Source organism: Astyanax mexicanus, chromosome 13 (assembly GCF_023375975.1).
Source record: "Astyanax mexicanus isolate ESR-SI-001 chromosome 13, AstMex3_surface, whole genome shotgun sequence".
In the NCBI taxonomy this organism is placed as follows: domain Eukaryota; kingdom Metazoa; phylum Chordata; class Actinopteri; order Characiformes; family Acestrorhamphidae; genus Astyanax; species Astyanax mexicanus.
Genome location: NC_064420.1, coordinates 44333667 through 44353269, shown reverse-complemented (window position 1 = coordinate 44353269; position 19603 = coordinate 44333667). Strand labels below are relative to the sequence as shown.

Below are 19603 nucleotides of genomic sequence, written 5' to 3'. Positions count from 1 at the left end.
AAACAGGAGAGTTGTAAGAGGAAGCTGTCCTCTTAAAATATTATTTAATAGGCATTAAAATAATTACCCAGCATTCTGTTAACTGTTAACAGACAGTTCTGGTGGAAACAGGAGAGTTGAGGTGCACATTGAATTCTGCGTGATTTGGGCAGCCGTGATTTTATGTTTTTTGGATACAATCCAGGTTAGCACCCGAACATCCCTTTCAGACAGCTTCCTCTTACAGCGTCCACAGTTAATCCTGTTGGATGTGGTTGGTCCTTCTTGGTGGTATGCTGACATTACTCTGGATACCGTGGCTCTTGATGCATCACAAAGACTTGCTGTCTTGGTCACAGATGCGCCAGCAAGACCACACTGTCTGTATGTCACAGTCACAGTTATTGAATCATGATTATTGTGGCTGGCCTAATAAGCAGCTGTCCCAATACTTTTGTCCACATTGTACATCACAATGAATCACATGACACCTAATGCAGTTGATCAGCCAAGATATTTATGCTATGAAAAGTTTATACAGATAGTATAGAACAGCGTTTCTCAACAGGTGTGTCGTGGACGGCTTAAATAAAATAAATACATTTAAAAAATATTAAAAATGAATAATAATTCATGCTCATCTGATTTAGAACTCATCTTTTATATTGGGAGAAAAAAGAGACAGAGTTTCTTACTAATATACTGTGAATGCAGAGACTTGCAGAGAAGTCAACTATCTATTTTTGTTGCCTTATTTACAGTATTTGTGCAGTTTTGAGTTCAATTTTACTGTAGTAACTTTTATACATGTAGTTAGCATGTTATTATCCTCCTCACTATCTGCTCTTAAATTTACTTTGCATGCATGTTAATGTTAAAATGGGTTTTTAAAGGCTATTTTTTGGTTTGTATCCTGGTCACAGGGGTCACAGGGATCAATAAGGTAACTATCAAATTTAGCTAATTTATCTAATCTATGTAATAAAGTATTTCAAGTACAATAAATTGTATTTCAACATTTTTTAACAATGGTTTAGTATATTTAATTTAATGTATAAAATATTATTTAATAGGCATTAAAATAATTACCCAGCATTCTGTTAACTTAGCATCTTAACTTAGCATCTCCTTACAATTTATTAGTAAATTTCAAGAATGTCTTTTCATTGCCATACATGCAATTTATACCGTAAAACATTATTGTTATTGTTATATAAGTATTTTTCTCCTGTATGTTTGAATGAATGGTGTGATCCTGCGTTCCCAGATCAGGGGGCGGGGCTTACCTGAATACAGCTGGAGGGGGCGTGGCGCTGTAATGGGTTCAAAAGTTAAATTGCGAAAGTTAGATAGCAGAAGTGTTTGACTGCAGGAGTCACTGAACTCGCTGCTCTGGAGCTGAAGAACTGTTAGTTATTCTACAGGTGCTGCTGATTTTTGTTAATTTGGTGTTTTAATTAAAGCAGCTGCTGCAGAAATGTCTAAGCAGGGAGAGCTCGTGCTGCAGAACTACATCGGGGGGAAGTTCGTGCCCTGCAGCAAACACCTGGACTCATACGACCCCTCAGTGGGGCAGGTCTACTGCAGGGTGCCGGACAGTGGAGCTCAGGAGGTGAGAACACCCGTACTTCACTGCTGCAGAGAGCTGAAAATAATACACTTAAAAACAAACATTATTAGTAATTATAAGCAGCAGTAGTAGCTGTATTGATACTAGTAGCAGTAGATGTAGTAGTGGTAGTTTTAGTAGTAGTATTAGTTGATCTTACATTTTCTTTAAATTTTTGTATAAAATCCTGTAATTTTACTCTACTGCCTCAGTCCACATACTTTTTTTTACTTTAGATTACAGTTCTGTGTCACTTAGCTTGTCCAGAAATGCATGTCTACAGCTGCCCATAAGGAGGTACATTAAACAAAGTGTTATTCGTTTTTACAGCAGTGGAGAAAAAGTATGTAAAAGTAGAGCTGGTAGTAGTAGTATTAATAGCAGTTGTTCTGATAGTAGTAGTAGTTGTAGTGTTAGTAGTAGTATTACCTGCCGTACTCGTGACAGTAGTAGTTACTGTAGAGTTGGTAGTAGTGCTAGTAGTATTGATAGCAGTCATTTTGATAGTAGTATTTGAGTTGATGGCAGTAGTAATACTGTGATAATACAGTGATAATACTAGTAATGGTAGTTGTGTAGTTGTGATAGTAGTAGTAATAGTAGAGTTGGTAGTGGTGATATTGATAGCAGTATTTGTGATAGTAGTAGTATAGATAGCAGCAGTCGTGACCGTAGTAGTATTGATAGCAGTAGTAGTAATAGTACAGTTGGTAGTAGTAGTATTAATAACAGTAGTTGTGAGAGTAGTCGTAGTAATACTAGAGTATCACTAGTTGTGGTAGTAGAGTTGGTAGTAGTAGTATTAATAGCAGTAGTTTTGTGAGTAGTGGTAGTAATAGAGTTGGTAGTTGTGATAGTAGTAATAGTAGAGTTGGTAGTAGTGATAGTAGTAGTAGTATTAATAGTAGTAATTGTAACAGTGGTAGTAGTAATAATAGCAGTAGTTGTGAGAGTAGTAGTAGTAATAGTAGAGTTGGTAGTTGTGATAGTAGTAATAGTAGAATTGGTAGTAGTGATAGTAGTAATAGTAGAGTTGGTAGTACTGATAGTAGTAGTAGTAGTATTAATAGCAGTAATCGTAACAGTGGTAGTAGTAATAATAGCAGTAGTTGTGAGAGTAGTAGTAAAGTTGGTAGTTGTGATAGTAGAGTTGATAGTAGTAGTATTAATAACAGTAATTTTGAGAGTAATAGTAGAGTTGGTAGTTGTGATAGTAGTAGTATTAATAAGAGTAGTTTTGAGAGTAGTAGTAGTAATAGTAGAGTTGGTAGTTGTGATGGTAGTAGTAATAATAGCAGTAGTTGTGAGAGTAGTAGTAAAGTTGGTAGTTGTGATAGTAGAGTTGGTAGTAGTAGTATTAATAACAGTAATTTTGAGAGTAATAGTAGAGTTGGTAGTTGTGATAGTAGTAGTAGTAGTATTAATAGCAGTAGTCGTGACAGTGGTAGTAGTATTAATAACAGTAGTTGTGAGAGTAGTAGTAGTAATAGTAGAGTTGGTAGTAGTGATAGTAGTAGTAGTATTAATAGCAGTAGTCGTGACAGTAGTAGTATTGATAGCAGTAGTAGTAATAGTACAGTTGGTAGTCGTAGTATTAATAGCAGTAGTTGTGAGAGTAGAAGTAGTAATAGTAGAGTTGGTAGTTTTGATAGTAGTAATAGTAGAATTGGTAGTAGTGATAGTAGTAGTAGTAGTATTAATAGCAGTAATTGTAACAGTGGTAGTAGTAATAATAGCAGTAGTTGTGAGAGTAGTAGTAGTAATAGTAGAGTTGGTAGTTTTGATAGTAGTAATAGTAGAATTGGTAGTAGTGATAGTAGTAGTAGTAGTATTAATAGCAGTAATTGTAACAGTGGTAGTAGTAATAATAGCAGTAGTTGTGAGAGTAGTAGTAAAGTTGGTAGTTGTGATAGTAGTAGTATTAATAACAGTAATTTTGAGAGTAATAGTAGAGTTGGTAGTTGTGATAGTAGTAGTAGTTTTAATAGCAGTAGTCGTGACAGTGGTAGTAGTATTAATAAGAGTAGTTTTGAGAGTAGTAGTAGTAATAGTAGAGTTGGTAGTTGTGATGGTAGTAGTATTAATAGCAGTAGTTGTGAGAGTAGTAGTAAAGTTGGTAGTTGTGATAGTAGAGTTGATAGTAGTAGTATTAATAACAGTAATTTTGAGAGTAATAGTAGAGTTGGTAGTTGTGATAGTAGTAGTATTAATAAGAGTAGTTTTGAGAGTAGTAGTAGTAATAGTAGAGTTGGTAGTTGTGATAGTAGTAGTATTAATAACAGTAATTTTGAGAGTAATAGTAGAGTTGGTAGTTGTGATAGTAGTAGTATTAATAACAGTAATTTTGAGAGTAATAGTAGAGTTGGTAGTTGTGATAGTAGTAGTATTAATAACAGTAGTTGTGAGAGTAGTAGTAGTAATAGTAGAGTTGGTAGTTGTGATAGTAGTAATAGTAGTAGTAGTAGTAGTAGTATTAATAGCAGTAATCGTAACAGTGGTAGTAGTAATAATAGCAGTAGTTGTGAGAGTAGTAGTAAAGTTGGTAGTTGTGATAGTAGAGTTGATAGTAGTAGTATTAATAACAGTAATTTTGAGAGTAATAGTAGAGTTGGTAGTTGTGATGGTAGTAGTATTAATAGCAGTAGTCGTGACAGTGGTCGTAATAGCAGTAGTAGTAATAGTAGTAGTAGTAGTATCAGTAGTAATAGTAGAGTATATAATAGTATGAGTGGGTTGCTGTGAGCTTTTAGATTTGGCGAGAGCAGCAGGAGCACCTTTGCCCTGGTAAACTTTATATTGTCAATAGAAATAGTGATAAACCCAGTCTCTACCAGCCCCAGAGCTCAGAGTCCAACCTAAACCTGCATCCATTAAACCTGAGTTACATTCATAATTCATTATAAAATTATAACAAAGCTGCGTAAACACAGTTACTTATCCTAACTCTACTCACTTCCTGCATAATCCAGCAAACTTCCACATGAAAGTAAAACACAATAAAAAGGCAGAAGTACAGAATCTTCTGTTATAAAAGCACCAGTAGTATTTTGTACAACATAGAAAAGAGTTTTGTGTTCTTGCACAAAACCTTTAACCATGTGACATTTTTGGATGTGATCAGAATTAATGGCACTTTTTTATGGAGTGAATTTTGTGCCAAAAGTTTTACACACAAAAATAAAATCCACAATCAAAATTGTAAGAATCAAAAGAAAATAATTAATGTTACAAATTCAAAAGAGAATTTTTTTTGAAGGTCTTTTCTTTTATTTTTTGTTTTTGTGAATTTATTGTGGATTTTGTGGGATTTTTCTATTAAGGCTTTTGCTTCCGGAATCTCTCCTTTGCTTCTGCTTCAGTTTTTTGCTTTTAAGTTTTGGCACAGTTTTCAGGGGTGGGCGGGGCTTAGAAGAAGTCGTTTCCTTCGAATCTCCATTGGTCAGTTGGTTTTGGACTGATGGGTTCCCTGAATCCTCGTCTGTGACTGACCACGCCCACCCCGATACTTTTACAATAACATTGTTACACAACTTTTATGTTTAAGGTATATTTATTCTCTTAGCAACTGTTTCACTTCATTAAAAAGCTCACGTTAGCGAGGTGTGCTAAACATTCATGCACAGAGTAGGTAACTAACTCACTGACTATTAACTCACTAGTTCACTGACTAGGTAACCAACTAATGCACAAACTTACTGACTAGGAAACTCACTAGTTCACTGACTAAGTAAGTAGCTAACTCACTAGCACACTGATCATGTAACTCACTAATTCACTGACTAAGTAAATAGCTAACTCAATAGCACACTGACTATGTAACTCACTAGTTCACTGACTAAGTAGCTAACTCAATAGCACACTAGCCCTGCCCACCCGTGAAAACTGTGCCAAAAGGCAAAAGCAAAAAACTGAAGCAGAAGCAAACGTGAGATTCCAGAAGCAAAAGTTGTTAACAGAAAAATCCTAAAAAAATCCACAGTAAATTCACAAAAACACAACAATAAAACCGGCAAAATCCAAACTGAAATAATTGTCAAATAACTGCAAAGGATAATAAAGTAACCAAGTATATTTAATATCTAACTATATATTACTTTTTTCTCTTTTGAATTTGGAACATAATTTTTTTATTTTGATTCCTTAAATTTTGATTGCAGATTTTATTTTTTGTGTAAAACTTTTGGCACAAAATTTACTCCATACTTTTTGCACTGTCTTTATAAACAGTTATCATTCCTGAGAATAACTTCTAATATATGTACTATATTACCAAAGGTATCCTGTGCTGGCCTGCATTTCTGTGTTTGGTGAGTTGAGGTTTGGATGGTGCTGCTTGGTCATGTAAACTCTCCATTTAATGAGTCTCTCTACACTATACTCTTCTTGATCTAATCTGAAGCTACATGAAGTTTGGAGGTGTGTAGTGATGTAGTGATGTTGGTGAACTCTGTGCACTATGCTCTTCAGCATCCGCTGACCCCGCTCTGTTATTTTACACTGACAGAGCACAGAGTCCCTTTCGTTTTCAGTCTCTTTCACTGTCTTATAATATCACTGACAGTTGGCTGTGGAATATTTAGTAGTGAGTAGTGAAATTTCATAACTGGACTTGTTGCACAGTTGCTGCATTCTTTCACTTATGTTTGTAGAAGCAGTCTGCATGGCGAGCTGCTGCTTTTCTTATACAGGTCCTATAAAAAAAAATTGCATATTGGGATAAAGTTCATTCTTTTTTCATAATGAAATGATAAAAATTAAACTTGCATATTTTTTACTCACAGTGCCAAAACCACTGGTAAATGGTTTACTGACCATGGTATTACTGTGCTCAATTGGCCTGCCAACTCTCCTGACCTGAACCCCATAGAGAATTTGTGGGATATTGTGAAGAGAAAGTAGAGAGACGCAGGACCCGACACTCTGGATGAGCTTAAGGCCGCTATCGAAGCATCCCGGGCCTCCATAACACCTCAGCAGTGCCACAGGCTGATCGCCTCCATGCCACGCCGCATTGAAGCAAGCATTTCTGCAAAAGGATTCCCGACCAAGTATTGAGTGCATAACTGAACATAATTATTTGAAGGTTTACTTTTTTTTGTATTAAATACACTTTTCTTTTATTGGTCGGATGAAATATGCAAATTTTTTGAGATTTTTGTTTTTTCTTTACTTTTTTGCCAAAATAATCAATATTAAAACAATGAAAGGCTTGAACTTGAACTTGAACAATATGCTAATTTTTTGAGAAGGACCTGTATACCTGTGATCATGGAAGTGATTGGAACACCTGAGTTCTGTGATTGAATGGGTGAAATAATACTTTTGGCAGTATAGTGTATTTAATTGTTTTTAAAACAAGTACATTAAACACATTGCTTTGTTTGGTGCATGCAAAAGGTCAGCAAGGGAGCACTTACTCATCCAATAGAACCCAGTTCCATTTACAATAATAGAATTGTTCATATGTCTTTGATTGCTTCATAACCCAGTGCAATATTTCACAACTTCTAGCTTCATATTCTTTCACAACAGTCGATACTTCTGCATCTAATACACATAGCCTAGAGGGGAGCTTCCCAGCCCTGATACTGGAAACCACTAAAATGTGCAGAGCTGGGTTTTTTTCACCCCAGCTCTGCACATTTTAGTGGTTTAGTGGTTTCCTGCGCAAACACACTGCCTTTAATGTAGGACGAGCTTGTAAAAGAGCTAATTATCTGGATCAGGAGTTTTAGAGTTGGGTGAACACTATAATGTGTACAGCTGGGGTGGGTGGTCCAGGATTGGGAACCACTGGCCTTTAGCATCCCAACCGCACAGATTAATGTTGTAGGGGTGGCGATATGGCCCTAAAATTATATTGTGATAATTTTTTAAAGAATATACTACTAAAACATTTGTCGTAAATGTTTTATAAGCAATAACTTTGTATAAAATAAAATAAAAATGAAGCAACCAAAATCTATAACAAAACTAAAGTGTAGCATATTTTGTACATGCATATAAAACTAATAATACAGTATTTTTTTTTTTTTTTTGTCAGAATGTTTGACAATATTATTGCATCAAATACGATATGGCACACTCCTGTTTGGAAGACCTGACACCTGTCAGCTAATCACATGCATTTGTGGACAAGCTGAGAGATACAGTTACAGCAATAATTATGCATTGCAGGCTCTAAAAGCACTGATTTACTCATATGAATGCATACTATATATCCTAAACATCCTAAACTCTGAAAAGCATAATTAAGCCTATAGGAAAAGATTATGTCTTTTGTTTTTGTTAAAGTACAAATATAAATAAAGTACAAGTATAAAAGCACACACTTTATAATATATAAACTTTAATGTAACAATACAGAGAGATATAAAAGTATAATGCAGTAAAATTAGTTTTTGACTGTTTTTGGAACCACTTTAAAATAATACTACCTTTATAAAGGGTTTATAAATAATTTACAATTAGTTTATTAATAGTTACTAGTTAGGTTGTAAATGCCTTAAAAATCATTAATAATCAGTTATAACACATATGTAAAAAGGGCAACAATATAGATGGCTGTGTGTTCACTATTTGGCAAACAACAGGTCATTGTTGCCCTTTCTACGTATGTGTTATAACTGATTATTAATGGTTTTTAAGGCATTTTTAATTCATTTACAACCTAATTAGTAACCATTAATAAACTAATTGTGAACCATTTATAAACCCTTTATAAAGGTAGTCTTATTTTAAAGTGGTACCCTGTTTTATAATATCTTCTAATAATGGCGTAGGAACCAGGGGGCATATTAGAATTATACCTAAAAAAAATTATACTGTAGAAAAAACTAAAATTGTTTTAAAATAAACTTTTATTTTGAAAGCGTGCCAAAATCTGCACCCCCGCCATAAAAAGCACATATGTAAAGTTAGCTAAAGCAATTATCTCTGCTTTTATCAACAAAAAACATGCGTGCACGCTCCCGAGAGAGAGAGTGCTTTTCTGGCGGGGGTGCTGAATTTGACACAACACCAGCTTTACACACAAGGTAAATGAATCCCAACTATAACAAAATACTGTACAAAAAATGTAATGTGGAGTAACATGTTTAGGTTGTAAAGTACGCCTTTCTCTACTAAAGAACATTTATACAGATTTATAGAAATCTTAGCAGCAGCTCTTTGAAGTGCCCAGTGAACCACATGATTATAATAAGACACTGAGGGCACTGAGATGCTGTATATAATTAAGTTTAAATAATGTTTAAGGGTATTTATATTAATAACTGTAATTACTGAAGTACAGTGAGATACTATACTGTGTTGCAGGTGGAGGCAGCAGTGAAGGCAGCTAAAGAGGCGTTTCCTGGCTGGTCTGAGAAGAGTCCAGCAGACAGAGCGAAGGTGATGAATAAACTGGCTGATCTGATGGAGGCTCGTCTGGAGGAGTTCGCCCAGGCGGAGTCTAAAGATCAGGGTGAGCATTAAAGGAGAAGTCAAATGGGAAATTGACTTAGGGTTTAATGAAAAATAATAATGAGTACGAGTTGAATAACCCACCTCCATTCACCCCCAGTATTCTGAAATACAGCGCTTTTAGCTGATGCTCCCAACAAGCTTGCAGTGCTAGTGATAGGGGCATAGAGTTGCCCATACAAAGAAATCACAATTTTTACACTGTTAACAATTTATTATATATTTTTTAACCTAATTTTCTCCCCAATTTACATGGCCAATTACCCAACCCGCTCATTATGACTCCCCCATCACTAGTGATGCACCAAAACACCAGGAGGGTGAAGACTAGCACTTGACTCCTCTGATACATGTGGAGTCAGACTCCGCCTCTTTTTGAACTGCTGCTGATGCATCATCACTGAGTAGCATCACAGCGCACTAGGAGGAAAGTGCAGCGACTCGGTTTTGATACATCAGCTCACAGACGCCCCTTTGAAGTGATGTGGGGAGAGAGCGCCATCTACCCAATTGTGCTCTCTCAGGGCTCCAGCAGCTGATGGCAAGCTGCATGAACTGGATTCGAACCAGCAATCGCAAAGTAGCTCCACTCAAAGCAGTAGCTCCTCACTTCATTGGTAGAATTTGAAGGGCCGACTGACCATAGAAAGGATAGTGGAACAGATTGCAAATTTATTGGAAATTAATTCTGTGTAAATACATGAATATCATAGAGATATTTTCAGTAACAGCTGGAATTCAATATTCTTTCTATGGATTCTTAAATATCTTACAGTATAAGGGCCTGCTATGTAAATTAGAATGAAAATGAACATAAACTATGATATGTGTAAAGGGGTTAAATTCTATCATTTATTCTACAATATTAATATATTCTAAAATAAATCTATAATCACCAAAAGACCACATTTAAAAGAGTATAGTGTAGATTGTTAAAAACGATCCTGCTTCTTCTTTAAACTTCTTTTTCTTTTCGTTTTCTTCTTATTTAGTCCTTACATAGAACATAGTCGGAAAAGAATCGTCTGCTAAATGCCTTAAATGTTAATAAATAATTTTAATAGATTTTTCTGGCACCCACTATCAGGCCTCACTTCGCGTTCCCATGCACACACTGGCCAGTATTCAACATTGCTCACAAGATAACACCTCACAACTTTCTGATCAAGTTTTACACTGCTGTCACATGACCTTAAACATATTTTGTGTATATTTAATTTATAATTTAACACTGTGTGTGTGTGTTTCTACTAGAGCTTTTAAATAAATGAGATTCTTCTGATTTTTTTTTCTCTCTCAATCTTTCTCTCTACCTGTTTCTCACTCAGGGAAGACAGTAACAGCCGCCAGAACCCTCGATATCCCTCGCGCTGTTCAAAACTTCAGATACTTCGCCTCCTCCATCCAACACCACACTACAGAGTGCAGCCAGCTGGACCACATGGGCTGCATCAGCTACACCATCCGCTGCCCTGTGGGAGTGGGTAAGAGAGTGTGTGTGTGTGTGTGTGTGTGTGTGCTGAGTGTGTCATGCCCATACAGTATCTACATGTGAAGCCTTTAAGCTGTTGCAAAAAAAAAAAACACTTATTATAATATTGTGCTTACAAAGTAATATAGTAATATTTTATAATGTATATTCAGTTAGTGTTAAAATCTGTAATTTTGCTGGACTGCCTCAGTCCACATGCTTCTTTTACCTTAGAGGACAGATATAAATCACTGTCCAGAAATGCTTGTGTACAGCTGTGCATAATACAAAATGTGATTTGTATTTACAGCAGTGGAGTAAAATTGAGGGGGAGCCCAGAAGAAAAAAACATCAGTTTTGCATAATACTGCATTTGGAAAAAAATAAAATAAAAGAAGTATTTGAATAATGCTAATGCTGCATTCAAGTGGTGTCAGTAACTGGAAATTACCACTTGTAAATTACACTTGAACAGCCTGTAAAGTCATATTTACACATATGTGTTTAAACTCGTAGTTAAAGTTTTAAACTCATAATTTTATGAGTTAAAATATAAGCACTCCAGTGCTTAGGTGACTTACCGTATTTTTCGGACTATAAGGCGCACCGTATTATAAGACGCACTATCAAAGAACGCCTATTTTCTGCTATTTTTCCATACATAGGGCGCATCGCATTATAAGGCGCGTTAAGTGACACTAGAAAGGGTGCCTATATCAAAGTGAACAGGGGTGGCGCCATGTTTCCCTTCCCCCACCGGGGGTGGTCGCTTGCCGGTGGAGCGTCTCAGTATACAAATCTAGCTATTTCAAAGTCAAACGAGTGCTGGATATTAATCTACACAGATTCCTCTCCTGAAAACTGTTTATTTGGGTGAGTAACGTGCTTCAGTTTATTTACAGTAAACTTAGATTTCCAGATGTCCACTAAGGCTTGCTGCACCAGCGTTAGCATAGCTATCCGCTAGCACGCTAGCTAGTCACCTAAACTAGTAAAGTTAACCCAAACTTAAACGACAGAGTTACACTGAGTAATCCTGCGTGTTCTGGTAAGACAGTGAGATATTAGCTAGCGATTCGTCCCTCGTAGCTTGTTTTAACACGGTAAACAAGCAGATTACAGGCTGATAAAACTCACCTCTGAGAGAGTTAGCGCTTAGCATCTAGCTAATGCTAGCCAGGCAAAGCAGCACAGACTTACAGGCCGATAACTCACCTCTGAACGGTGAACGCTTAGCGATTAGCATCTAACTCTAATAATACTGCTCCAGCAGTATTAAAAGTGCTAAATTTAGAAAATACTGATCTCTGAACAGTGAAAAAGCTAGCTAGCTAAGCGGTTAGCATCTAGCTATTGCTGCTCCAGCCTCGGAGCGGCACGGCTCTGCACGGAGTGTGTGTTTACTGCTCCTTACACCTGACGGGTAAAATTTAGATAATACTGATCTCTGAACAGTGAATAAGCTAGCTAATGCTATTGCTGCTCAGCCTCGGAGCTGCATGGCTCTGGACTCTGTATAGCACTGAAACTCTCTATAACGCTGCACGGAGTGTGTGTTTACTGCTCCTTACAACCTGACGAGTAAAATCCATACAAAAGGCGCACCGTATTATAAGACGCACTGTCAATTTTTGTGAAAATTAAAAGTTTTTAAGTGCGCCTTATAGTCCGAAAAATACGGTATGTTAAATAATTTCTTTATTCAGTTTTCTTTGTTTTTAGATAACTGAAGGTAATTGTTTTGGGATATTCTACAGATCTACATGCTTTAGCGACCACCTTGTCTGAAAAGCGCCCAAACAGAGTGAAGTTGCATTAATTAGAACAGTCTAGCATATGCAACCCTTTTGATGAGTACTCAAACACAGCAGAGTTCACCAATTTTTTTTAAAATAACTATACGACAATTGATTAGACTATGTAACCCTTAATCGTATTGCTGTATGCTGTCTATTCTGCTGTAGTGTGCAGAATATAGAATATATACAGTAATAATTCAGTAATAATGGGCTAATCTCTTTCTGTAGCTGGTCTGATCAGCCCCTGGAATCTGCCCCTGTATCTCCTCACCTGGAAGATCGCTCCAGCCGTCGCCATGGGCAACACGGTGGTGGCTAAACCCAGTGAGATGACCTCAGTGACCGCCTGGATGATGTGCCAGCTGCTGGAGGAGGCAGGTGAGGAGGAGTGTGTGTGTGTGATGTTGTCATTGTCATCTTTTTTTACTAAAAAAAAGAAAATCATTTTATGATATATAGTATATATATATTTAATATACATTATTTACAGTATCTGTCACGGCTGAGGTTCATTACTCTGAGCGTTTATGAAATTAAAAGAAATTCCTTTTAAGTAGTTTGTAGGTACAGACCATAGACTCTGTATAGCTGGACAGAGCATCGTCTCTCAAAAGTGAAGCCACTACAGGTCGGGCGCCCCCTGCTGTTCGGTTTCAGAAAGCTGTGTAACCCCACCCATCCCCATAGGTTTCAATGGCAAAACAGACAACTTTCAATCACGTTTTTTTCTAATACACTGTAATTCTTCTTCCTTTATTTAAATGCAGCAGCTAGTGTAACCTCTGCTTATATTGTTAATTTTTTATATCCCCACAGAATTCGGTTTTAAAAACGTTATTCAGCTCTATTTAAAAAGGTGTGGTTATTGTAAAAGGGCGGGGTTACACTAATGACCAATGACTGTATGGGTGGGACCATAGACTGTATGAGCTCTGTGGAGGCAGCCCTCAGGGGCGGGTTTATTTAAATGAGTAGGCTGTCTCTCCACAGTCTTTCTCCCTCCTCTGGACTCTACTGCTCAGACTCGGGTATCAGGATCGCCAACATGGCGGAAGATTTTGGCTTCATTTTCATTGAATGAATAGGAACGGCGACACGGCGTCCATCTTTTTTTTATAGTTTTTCTCTGGCTTTTATATTGTTTATATCGATATCTGAATTATATTGTTCTGTATTATATATCTATAAATTAATAATGTTAATAATGTGTGTGTGTGTGTACAGGTTTTCCCCCCGGTGTAGTGAACATTGTGTTTGGGACTGGTCCGCGTGCGGGTGATGCTCTGGTGGCTCACCCTGACGTCCCGTTAATTTCGTTCACTGGCAGCACAGCTACAGCCAGAGCAATCACAGAGCGCAGCGCCCCCTACTGTAAGAAGCTCTCTCTGGAGCTGGGGGGTAAAAACCCTGCTATCGTGTTTGCTGATGCTGACCTGGAGCAGTGTATCAGCACCACTGTGCGCTCCAGCTTCGCCAATCAGGTGAGCATCTTCATTCAGTTTACACCAATCAACTTGCTTGTTCAAGTGATTAGGCTGTAAGTCAAATAAACTGCAGGGAATTAAAAAATAAATTATATTAAAAGTCTAAAAAAAAAAAAATAAAGAGAGAAAAAAAATCAATGGAAAATACAGAAATCTCCAAACTTCTCTATGTTGTTAAATCTCTGCAATGAAGTACAGGGGTTGGACACTGAAACTGAAGCACCTGTTATCATTTTAGTGTGGGAGGTTTCATGGCTAAATTGGAGCAGTCTGGTGTTCAATCTTCATTAATTGCACATTGCACCAGTAAGAGCAGAGTGTGAAGGTTCAATTAGCAGGGTAAGAGCACAGTTTTGCTCTAAATATTGCAATGCATACAACATTATGGGAGACATACCAGAGTTCAAAAGAGGACAAATTGTTGGTGCACGTCTTGCTGGCGCATCTGTGACCAAGACAGCAAGTCTTTGTGATGTATCAAGAGCCACGGTATCCAGGGTAATGTCAGCGAGATACCACCAAGAAGAACCAACCACATCCAACAGGATTGACTGTGGATGCTGTAAGAGGAAGCTGTCTGAAAGGGATGTTCGGGTGCTAACCCAGATTGTATCCAAAAAACATAAAAACATGGCTGCTCAAATCACAGCAGAATTCAATGTGCACCTCAACTCTCCTGTTTGCACCAGAACTGTCTGTTGGGACAATAAATTATTTTGGTCTAAAACCAGGTGTTTCAGTTTCATTGTCCAACCCCTGTAGTATAGCAGCAGTATTTTTTTTATTTTTTTGTGAATATATTTTTATTATTTAAAAAAAAATGTTTATGAGTTTTTTGCTTGTCTGCTACTGTGTTTAGTTAGTTACTGGGTTTGTCATTAATGTGTTAAATTTTATTTCTTAAAATTAAAGTTGTGTGTACAGTGTTGTGCCGCTTGGGGGTGCTTGTGTTCTACAGTTTTTTTTTTTATCTTTTCACTCTGTTCTTTCTCTCTGTGTATCAGGGAGAGATCTGTCTGTGTACCAGCAGGATCTTTGTGGAGCGCAGTATTTACCCACAGTTCCTGGCAAAGTTTGTGGAAGCAGCTCGGCAGTGGAAAACGGGTGCGCCCTCTGACCCCTACAGCATCAACGGTGCTCTAGTGAGCAAGGAGCACCTGGAGAAGGTCAGATAAATAGTAATATAAATAATAATAATAATAATTTCTGTTATATCTTATGAGCGCACTCACTTTTATCAAAAATGCCAACTTGGATTTGATATTGGATGGTTTACAGCATGGCTCAAAGAAGCCCCCCATATTATAACACAGCTTTAATACCTGATAAACACTACAATTACAGTGCGTGAAAAAAGTATTTCTTTTGTTTTTGCTGCAATCAAGCTTTTTCACATCTTTGTGGAGGAATTTTGTTTCACTCTTCTTTACAGAATTGTTTTAATTCAGATACATTTGTGTTTTTTCCACCATAAACAGACTTTTAAAGATCATGCCACAGCATCTCAACCAGACTTTTAATTGGCCACTCCAAAACCTTCATTTACTTTTTTTTTTTTTAGTTATTCAGAAGTGAACTTGTTTTTGTGCATTGGGTCATTGTCTTGCTGCAGAACCCAAGTACACCCACGTAAGGAATCGTTTGTGGCCTCCTGGATGAGTTTTCCATGCCCTTTTGGAATGATTTTAGTTGGCCAGCCACTCCTAGGAAGGTTCATCCGTGTTTTATTTTTTGTCCATTTGTGAATAATACCTCTCACTGTGGTCATGCTTGATTCTGCTGCTCTAGCAGTAGTCAGGCCTGGTTGCCCTTTTTCACAAAGGTCTAGATTGGTTTGGATATTTTTTCCTTTATTAAATAAAAAATAATAAATATATATTTTAATATTTACTCAGGCTATCTTTGTCTGATATTACAATTTGTTTGATAATCTAAAAAAAATGTCAGTATGACAAAAAAAATGCAAAAACAAAAGAAATCTTTAGGGGGGCAAATACTTTTTCACACCACTGTAAATCCCTGAGTGTGATGGGATAGTGTTGCTGTCCTCTCATTTGCATTTGTCCTCAGCACAATGTGCAGTTAGCAAGATGAAGAGATTACAGAGGGCCAGTTTAGCTTTTAGCTTTTAGAAGCCACTCAGCTAGTATTATAATTTTAACATTATACAGGCCCTTATATGCTTTTGTATGTTCACATAAAACATAATTTATTATGACTAAGTCCTGGAGGTGATGAGCTGCTCTCCAGTATCAACATCAAATTCATAACCATATTCTCTCTGTAGGCCTGTCACAATAATTGCACTAGTGGCAGACCATTAATGTGTATACAGTGATGTTGCTCTCCAATAGAAAGTTTACTACATAATTTTAATACACTGTCTAATACTGTCTTTTATATTGTGTCAATACCTTGAATAACACCATACCTTAACTTTTAATGAAAGTCAATGTCAAAATAGTTTTTCTCTCACCTGTAAAGTTTACATTGTGTTCATTTTATTTATCTTTTAAGGAAATTTAAACACTTTATATTCCAATTTGAATTTTAATAACTTTAATATAATAATACGTTTTTTATTATCTAAAGCTTGCAATATTTTATTCAAACCATTTGGTTATGGTGAGAGGTCTACCATCACACTCACACAGTGTCACCAGCTTTTCTAGTAAACTAGGTTTATGAGTGTAAATGGTGGTGCAAAAATATAATGAGCCAAGACTGTGATGTAACAGTTTAGGGGATTTGTAATTGGCCTTTTTCCAGTTCTGTTTAGTTTTTTTAAAGGAAGGACAGCAGTATATGCAGTTTTTAACTCATATATGACCTTTTAACATGTAATACGTGGTTTGACGTTCTCAGGTCAGGAGTTACGTGGCTCTGGCGAGGGCAGAGGGAGCTCAGATACACTGTGGGGAGGGAGTCGACGCTCTGAATCTGCCGCCGCAGAACGCGGGTGGTTACTTCATGCTGCCCACAGTCATCACCGGGGTGAAGGACTCGTCTCGAGTGATGCAGGAGGAGATATTCGGGCCGGTCACCTGCATCACGCCCTTCGACCAGGAAGAGGAAGTTATAGCTCGAGCTAACGCTGTGCGCTACGGCCTGTCTGCTGTTGTGTGGTCCAAGGATGTAGGGCGAGTTCACAGAGTTGCTAGGCGACTGGAGGCGGGGCTGGTGTGGACCAATTGCTGGTTGATCAGAGATTTGAACCTCCCGTTCGGGGGGATGAAGTGTTCGGGGGTCGGGAGAGAGGGAGGGAAAGACTCGTATCACTTCTTTACTGAAGTCAAAACTATTACTGTCAAACAATAATACTGACACACGTGCAGACACCGGCCACTTTATTGGAAACAGTATCAATTATTGGTCCAATATGTCCAAAATGCTCTTGTATGTAAAGAGATGTAGTTCACTGATTTATTATAACTATATATATATATACATATCCATATATGAATGTGGACAAATCTAATCAATACAGCATTAAGCTACATACAGTACTGTGCAAAAGTTTTAGGCACCAAAGCAATTGTACTAATCCAATTATCTCAGCAATATGAGTGTTTATACCTGAAAAAGCACCACATAGGATTTGAACAGATGCAAATAAACCTAAATACAATAAAACGCAACAAGAAATTCTCATTTTTAACTATGTTATATCCTGTGAGTCAAGCTGAAGAACGAAGTTCAGAGATTCCAGATTTCTCCTGGATGCTCCTCAGCCAGCATGTTTATATTATGTTCAGTTCCATCAGCAGCTCACCTGATTTACCACATTTACCAGTAGTTTACCAAACCAGGTGTTGATTAATATGATGAGAACTAGAAATTACTCTATTAAACTCAGATGAGGAGGAGAGATTTGGAGCTGTTTTAAGAAAAACAAAAAGCTTTTTGTAAAATTGCTGTTTGTATTTATTGTAATGTTAAGTGTTTTACTGAGCTAATAAACACAGATAAGACACTTATTCTTTACTTAAATTCACACAGGTGCCTAAAACTTTTGCACAATACTGTAATTTAAGTCACCCATTGCTGACACAGACGTGCAATTGCACACACTGATACAGCTTGTCTTGTGCCTGTAGAATAGAAGTACTGCCAATAGAATAGGACTAGAATAGAATGAGGTTGTGATCATTCAACATCATGACTTCATTAATGTACTGAATGTGCGACTAATTGCAATCAAAATTTACCAGATTAACAGTATATGGCCTTCAGGACTAGGTTTACAGTATGTAAATGGTGGTGTAGAAATATAATTAGCCAAGACTGTGATGTAACAGTTTAGGGGATTTAAAATTGGCCTGTTGTCCAGCTCTGTTTTGGTTCAGATGTATTTTCTTTTAAAAATAAAGGACGACAGTATTAAAAGTTTAATGTTTATAGTTCTGTGTACCACCGTTTTACCTTATTGGAAAGTATATCATATATCACATGATACAGAAAAAACAAAAAAATCTAAATTTCTGCTTTGTTTTTAAATGACCTGCCCACTCAAACTTTATACTGCTATAGACCCAAAATACTGATCCTACATTTGTATCATTTTTAGACTTTCACTGGTATTTTATAATATTCACATAATACAGGAGTTCCTTATGCAAATATGTCTATTGAATGTGGGTGGAGCTTAGAATAATGAAGTGTATAACAAAAGGCAGTTTACTGTTGTAATTATGGTGTTTATTTAAATTAAAGACATTCTAAATTTCTGAGGCAAAACATCCACAAATGAGATAATAAAATGAATTTATCTTCTTCTGAACCAGTTTTTTTAATAAAGATTCCACTAATATTGTCCAAGCTTAATCAGTGTAAACAGCATGATACACAATATCAATGTAATCAAATATATCAAAATATAATAAAAAATATGTATGTTAATATAATAATATAACAATACAATTGTAATGTTTAAATAATAGTATTCTGTGTGCACTGTTTCAGGATAATCTGATTGTTTTTATATTTTGAAATGTACAAGCAATAATGAGTAAATGTATAAGAGTCAATAATATACAATAATACTGCAATGTTTAAAAATACTGAAATTAAACAGTAACTTTGACCTGTGGTTTGTTTGTTTGAACTAAAGTAATAAATAGTTCTGAGTACTGTGTATAATTCTTAATAATAATAGTATTAATAATAAACTATTAAAACAAACACTCTCTATAGGGTTTATGTGGCAAAACATCACTCAAATAAATAATATATCAAATCATCCAACTTACTGTCCACTGAGTGTCAATACCTACAATACTTGGATTGCACTGCCACAAGGGGGCGCTCATGCTCCATAGCTGTCACACTTTTTACATTACACCCTCTAGTCAAGTTCCTGTATAGGAGTGTTGCCAATAGAATAGGACTCTATAGAGCAGATCAACATAAAACTGTTTGCATCATGCCTAATGCAAAAAACAAAATGATCTAGGGGGTGTGAAGCAATAGAGACAGTTACTCCAACAAAACCAAGATAAACTCTTTTATAATACCCTCATTACAGTGTCCCAGTACTTTTTTTTCCATATACAGGTACATCTCAAAAGAATATAATTAAAAAGTTACTTTATTTCAGTAATTCCAAACCATCACTGATTGGTGGACACTTCACACTAGACCTCAAGCAGTTTGGACTGTGTGTCTCTCCACTCTTCCTCCAGACTCTGATCCCTTGATTTACAAATAAAATGTAAAATGTACTGATGATCAGTGATGGTTTGGAGAGTCATGTCATCTGCTGGTGTTGATCCACTGTGTTTTAGTATCAAGTCTAAAG

At 36.6% G+C, this 19603-nt stretch overlaps 1 protein-coding gene across 1 annotated transcript; it reads left to right on the top strand.

The window, feature by feature from the left end:
• Positions 1–1329: 1329 nt before the first annotated feature.
• aldh8a1 (aldehyde dehydrogenase 8 family, member A1) lies at positions 1330–18889 on the top strand. Its single transcript, XM_022663639.2, has 7 exons — positions 1330–1591; positions 8906–9053; positions 10381–10536; positions 12551–12700; positions 13547–13803; positions 14811–14972; positions 16672–18889. The coding sequence occupies exons 1-7, from the start codon at positions 1457–1459 to the stop codon at positions 17122–17124; spliced, it is 1461 nt and encodes a 486-aa protein (XP_022519360.1). The 5' UTR covers positions 1330–1456; the 3' UTR covers positions 17125–18889.
• The last annotated feature ends 714 nt before the right edge of the window (positions 18890–19603 follow it).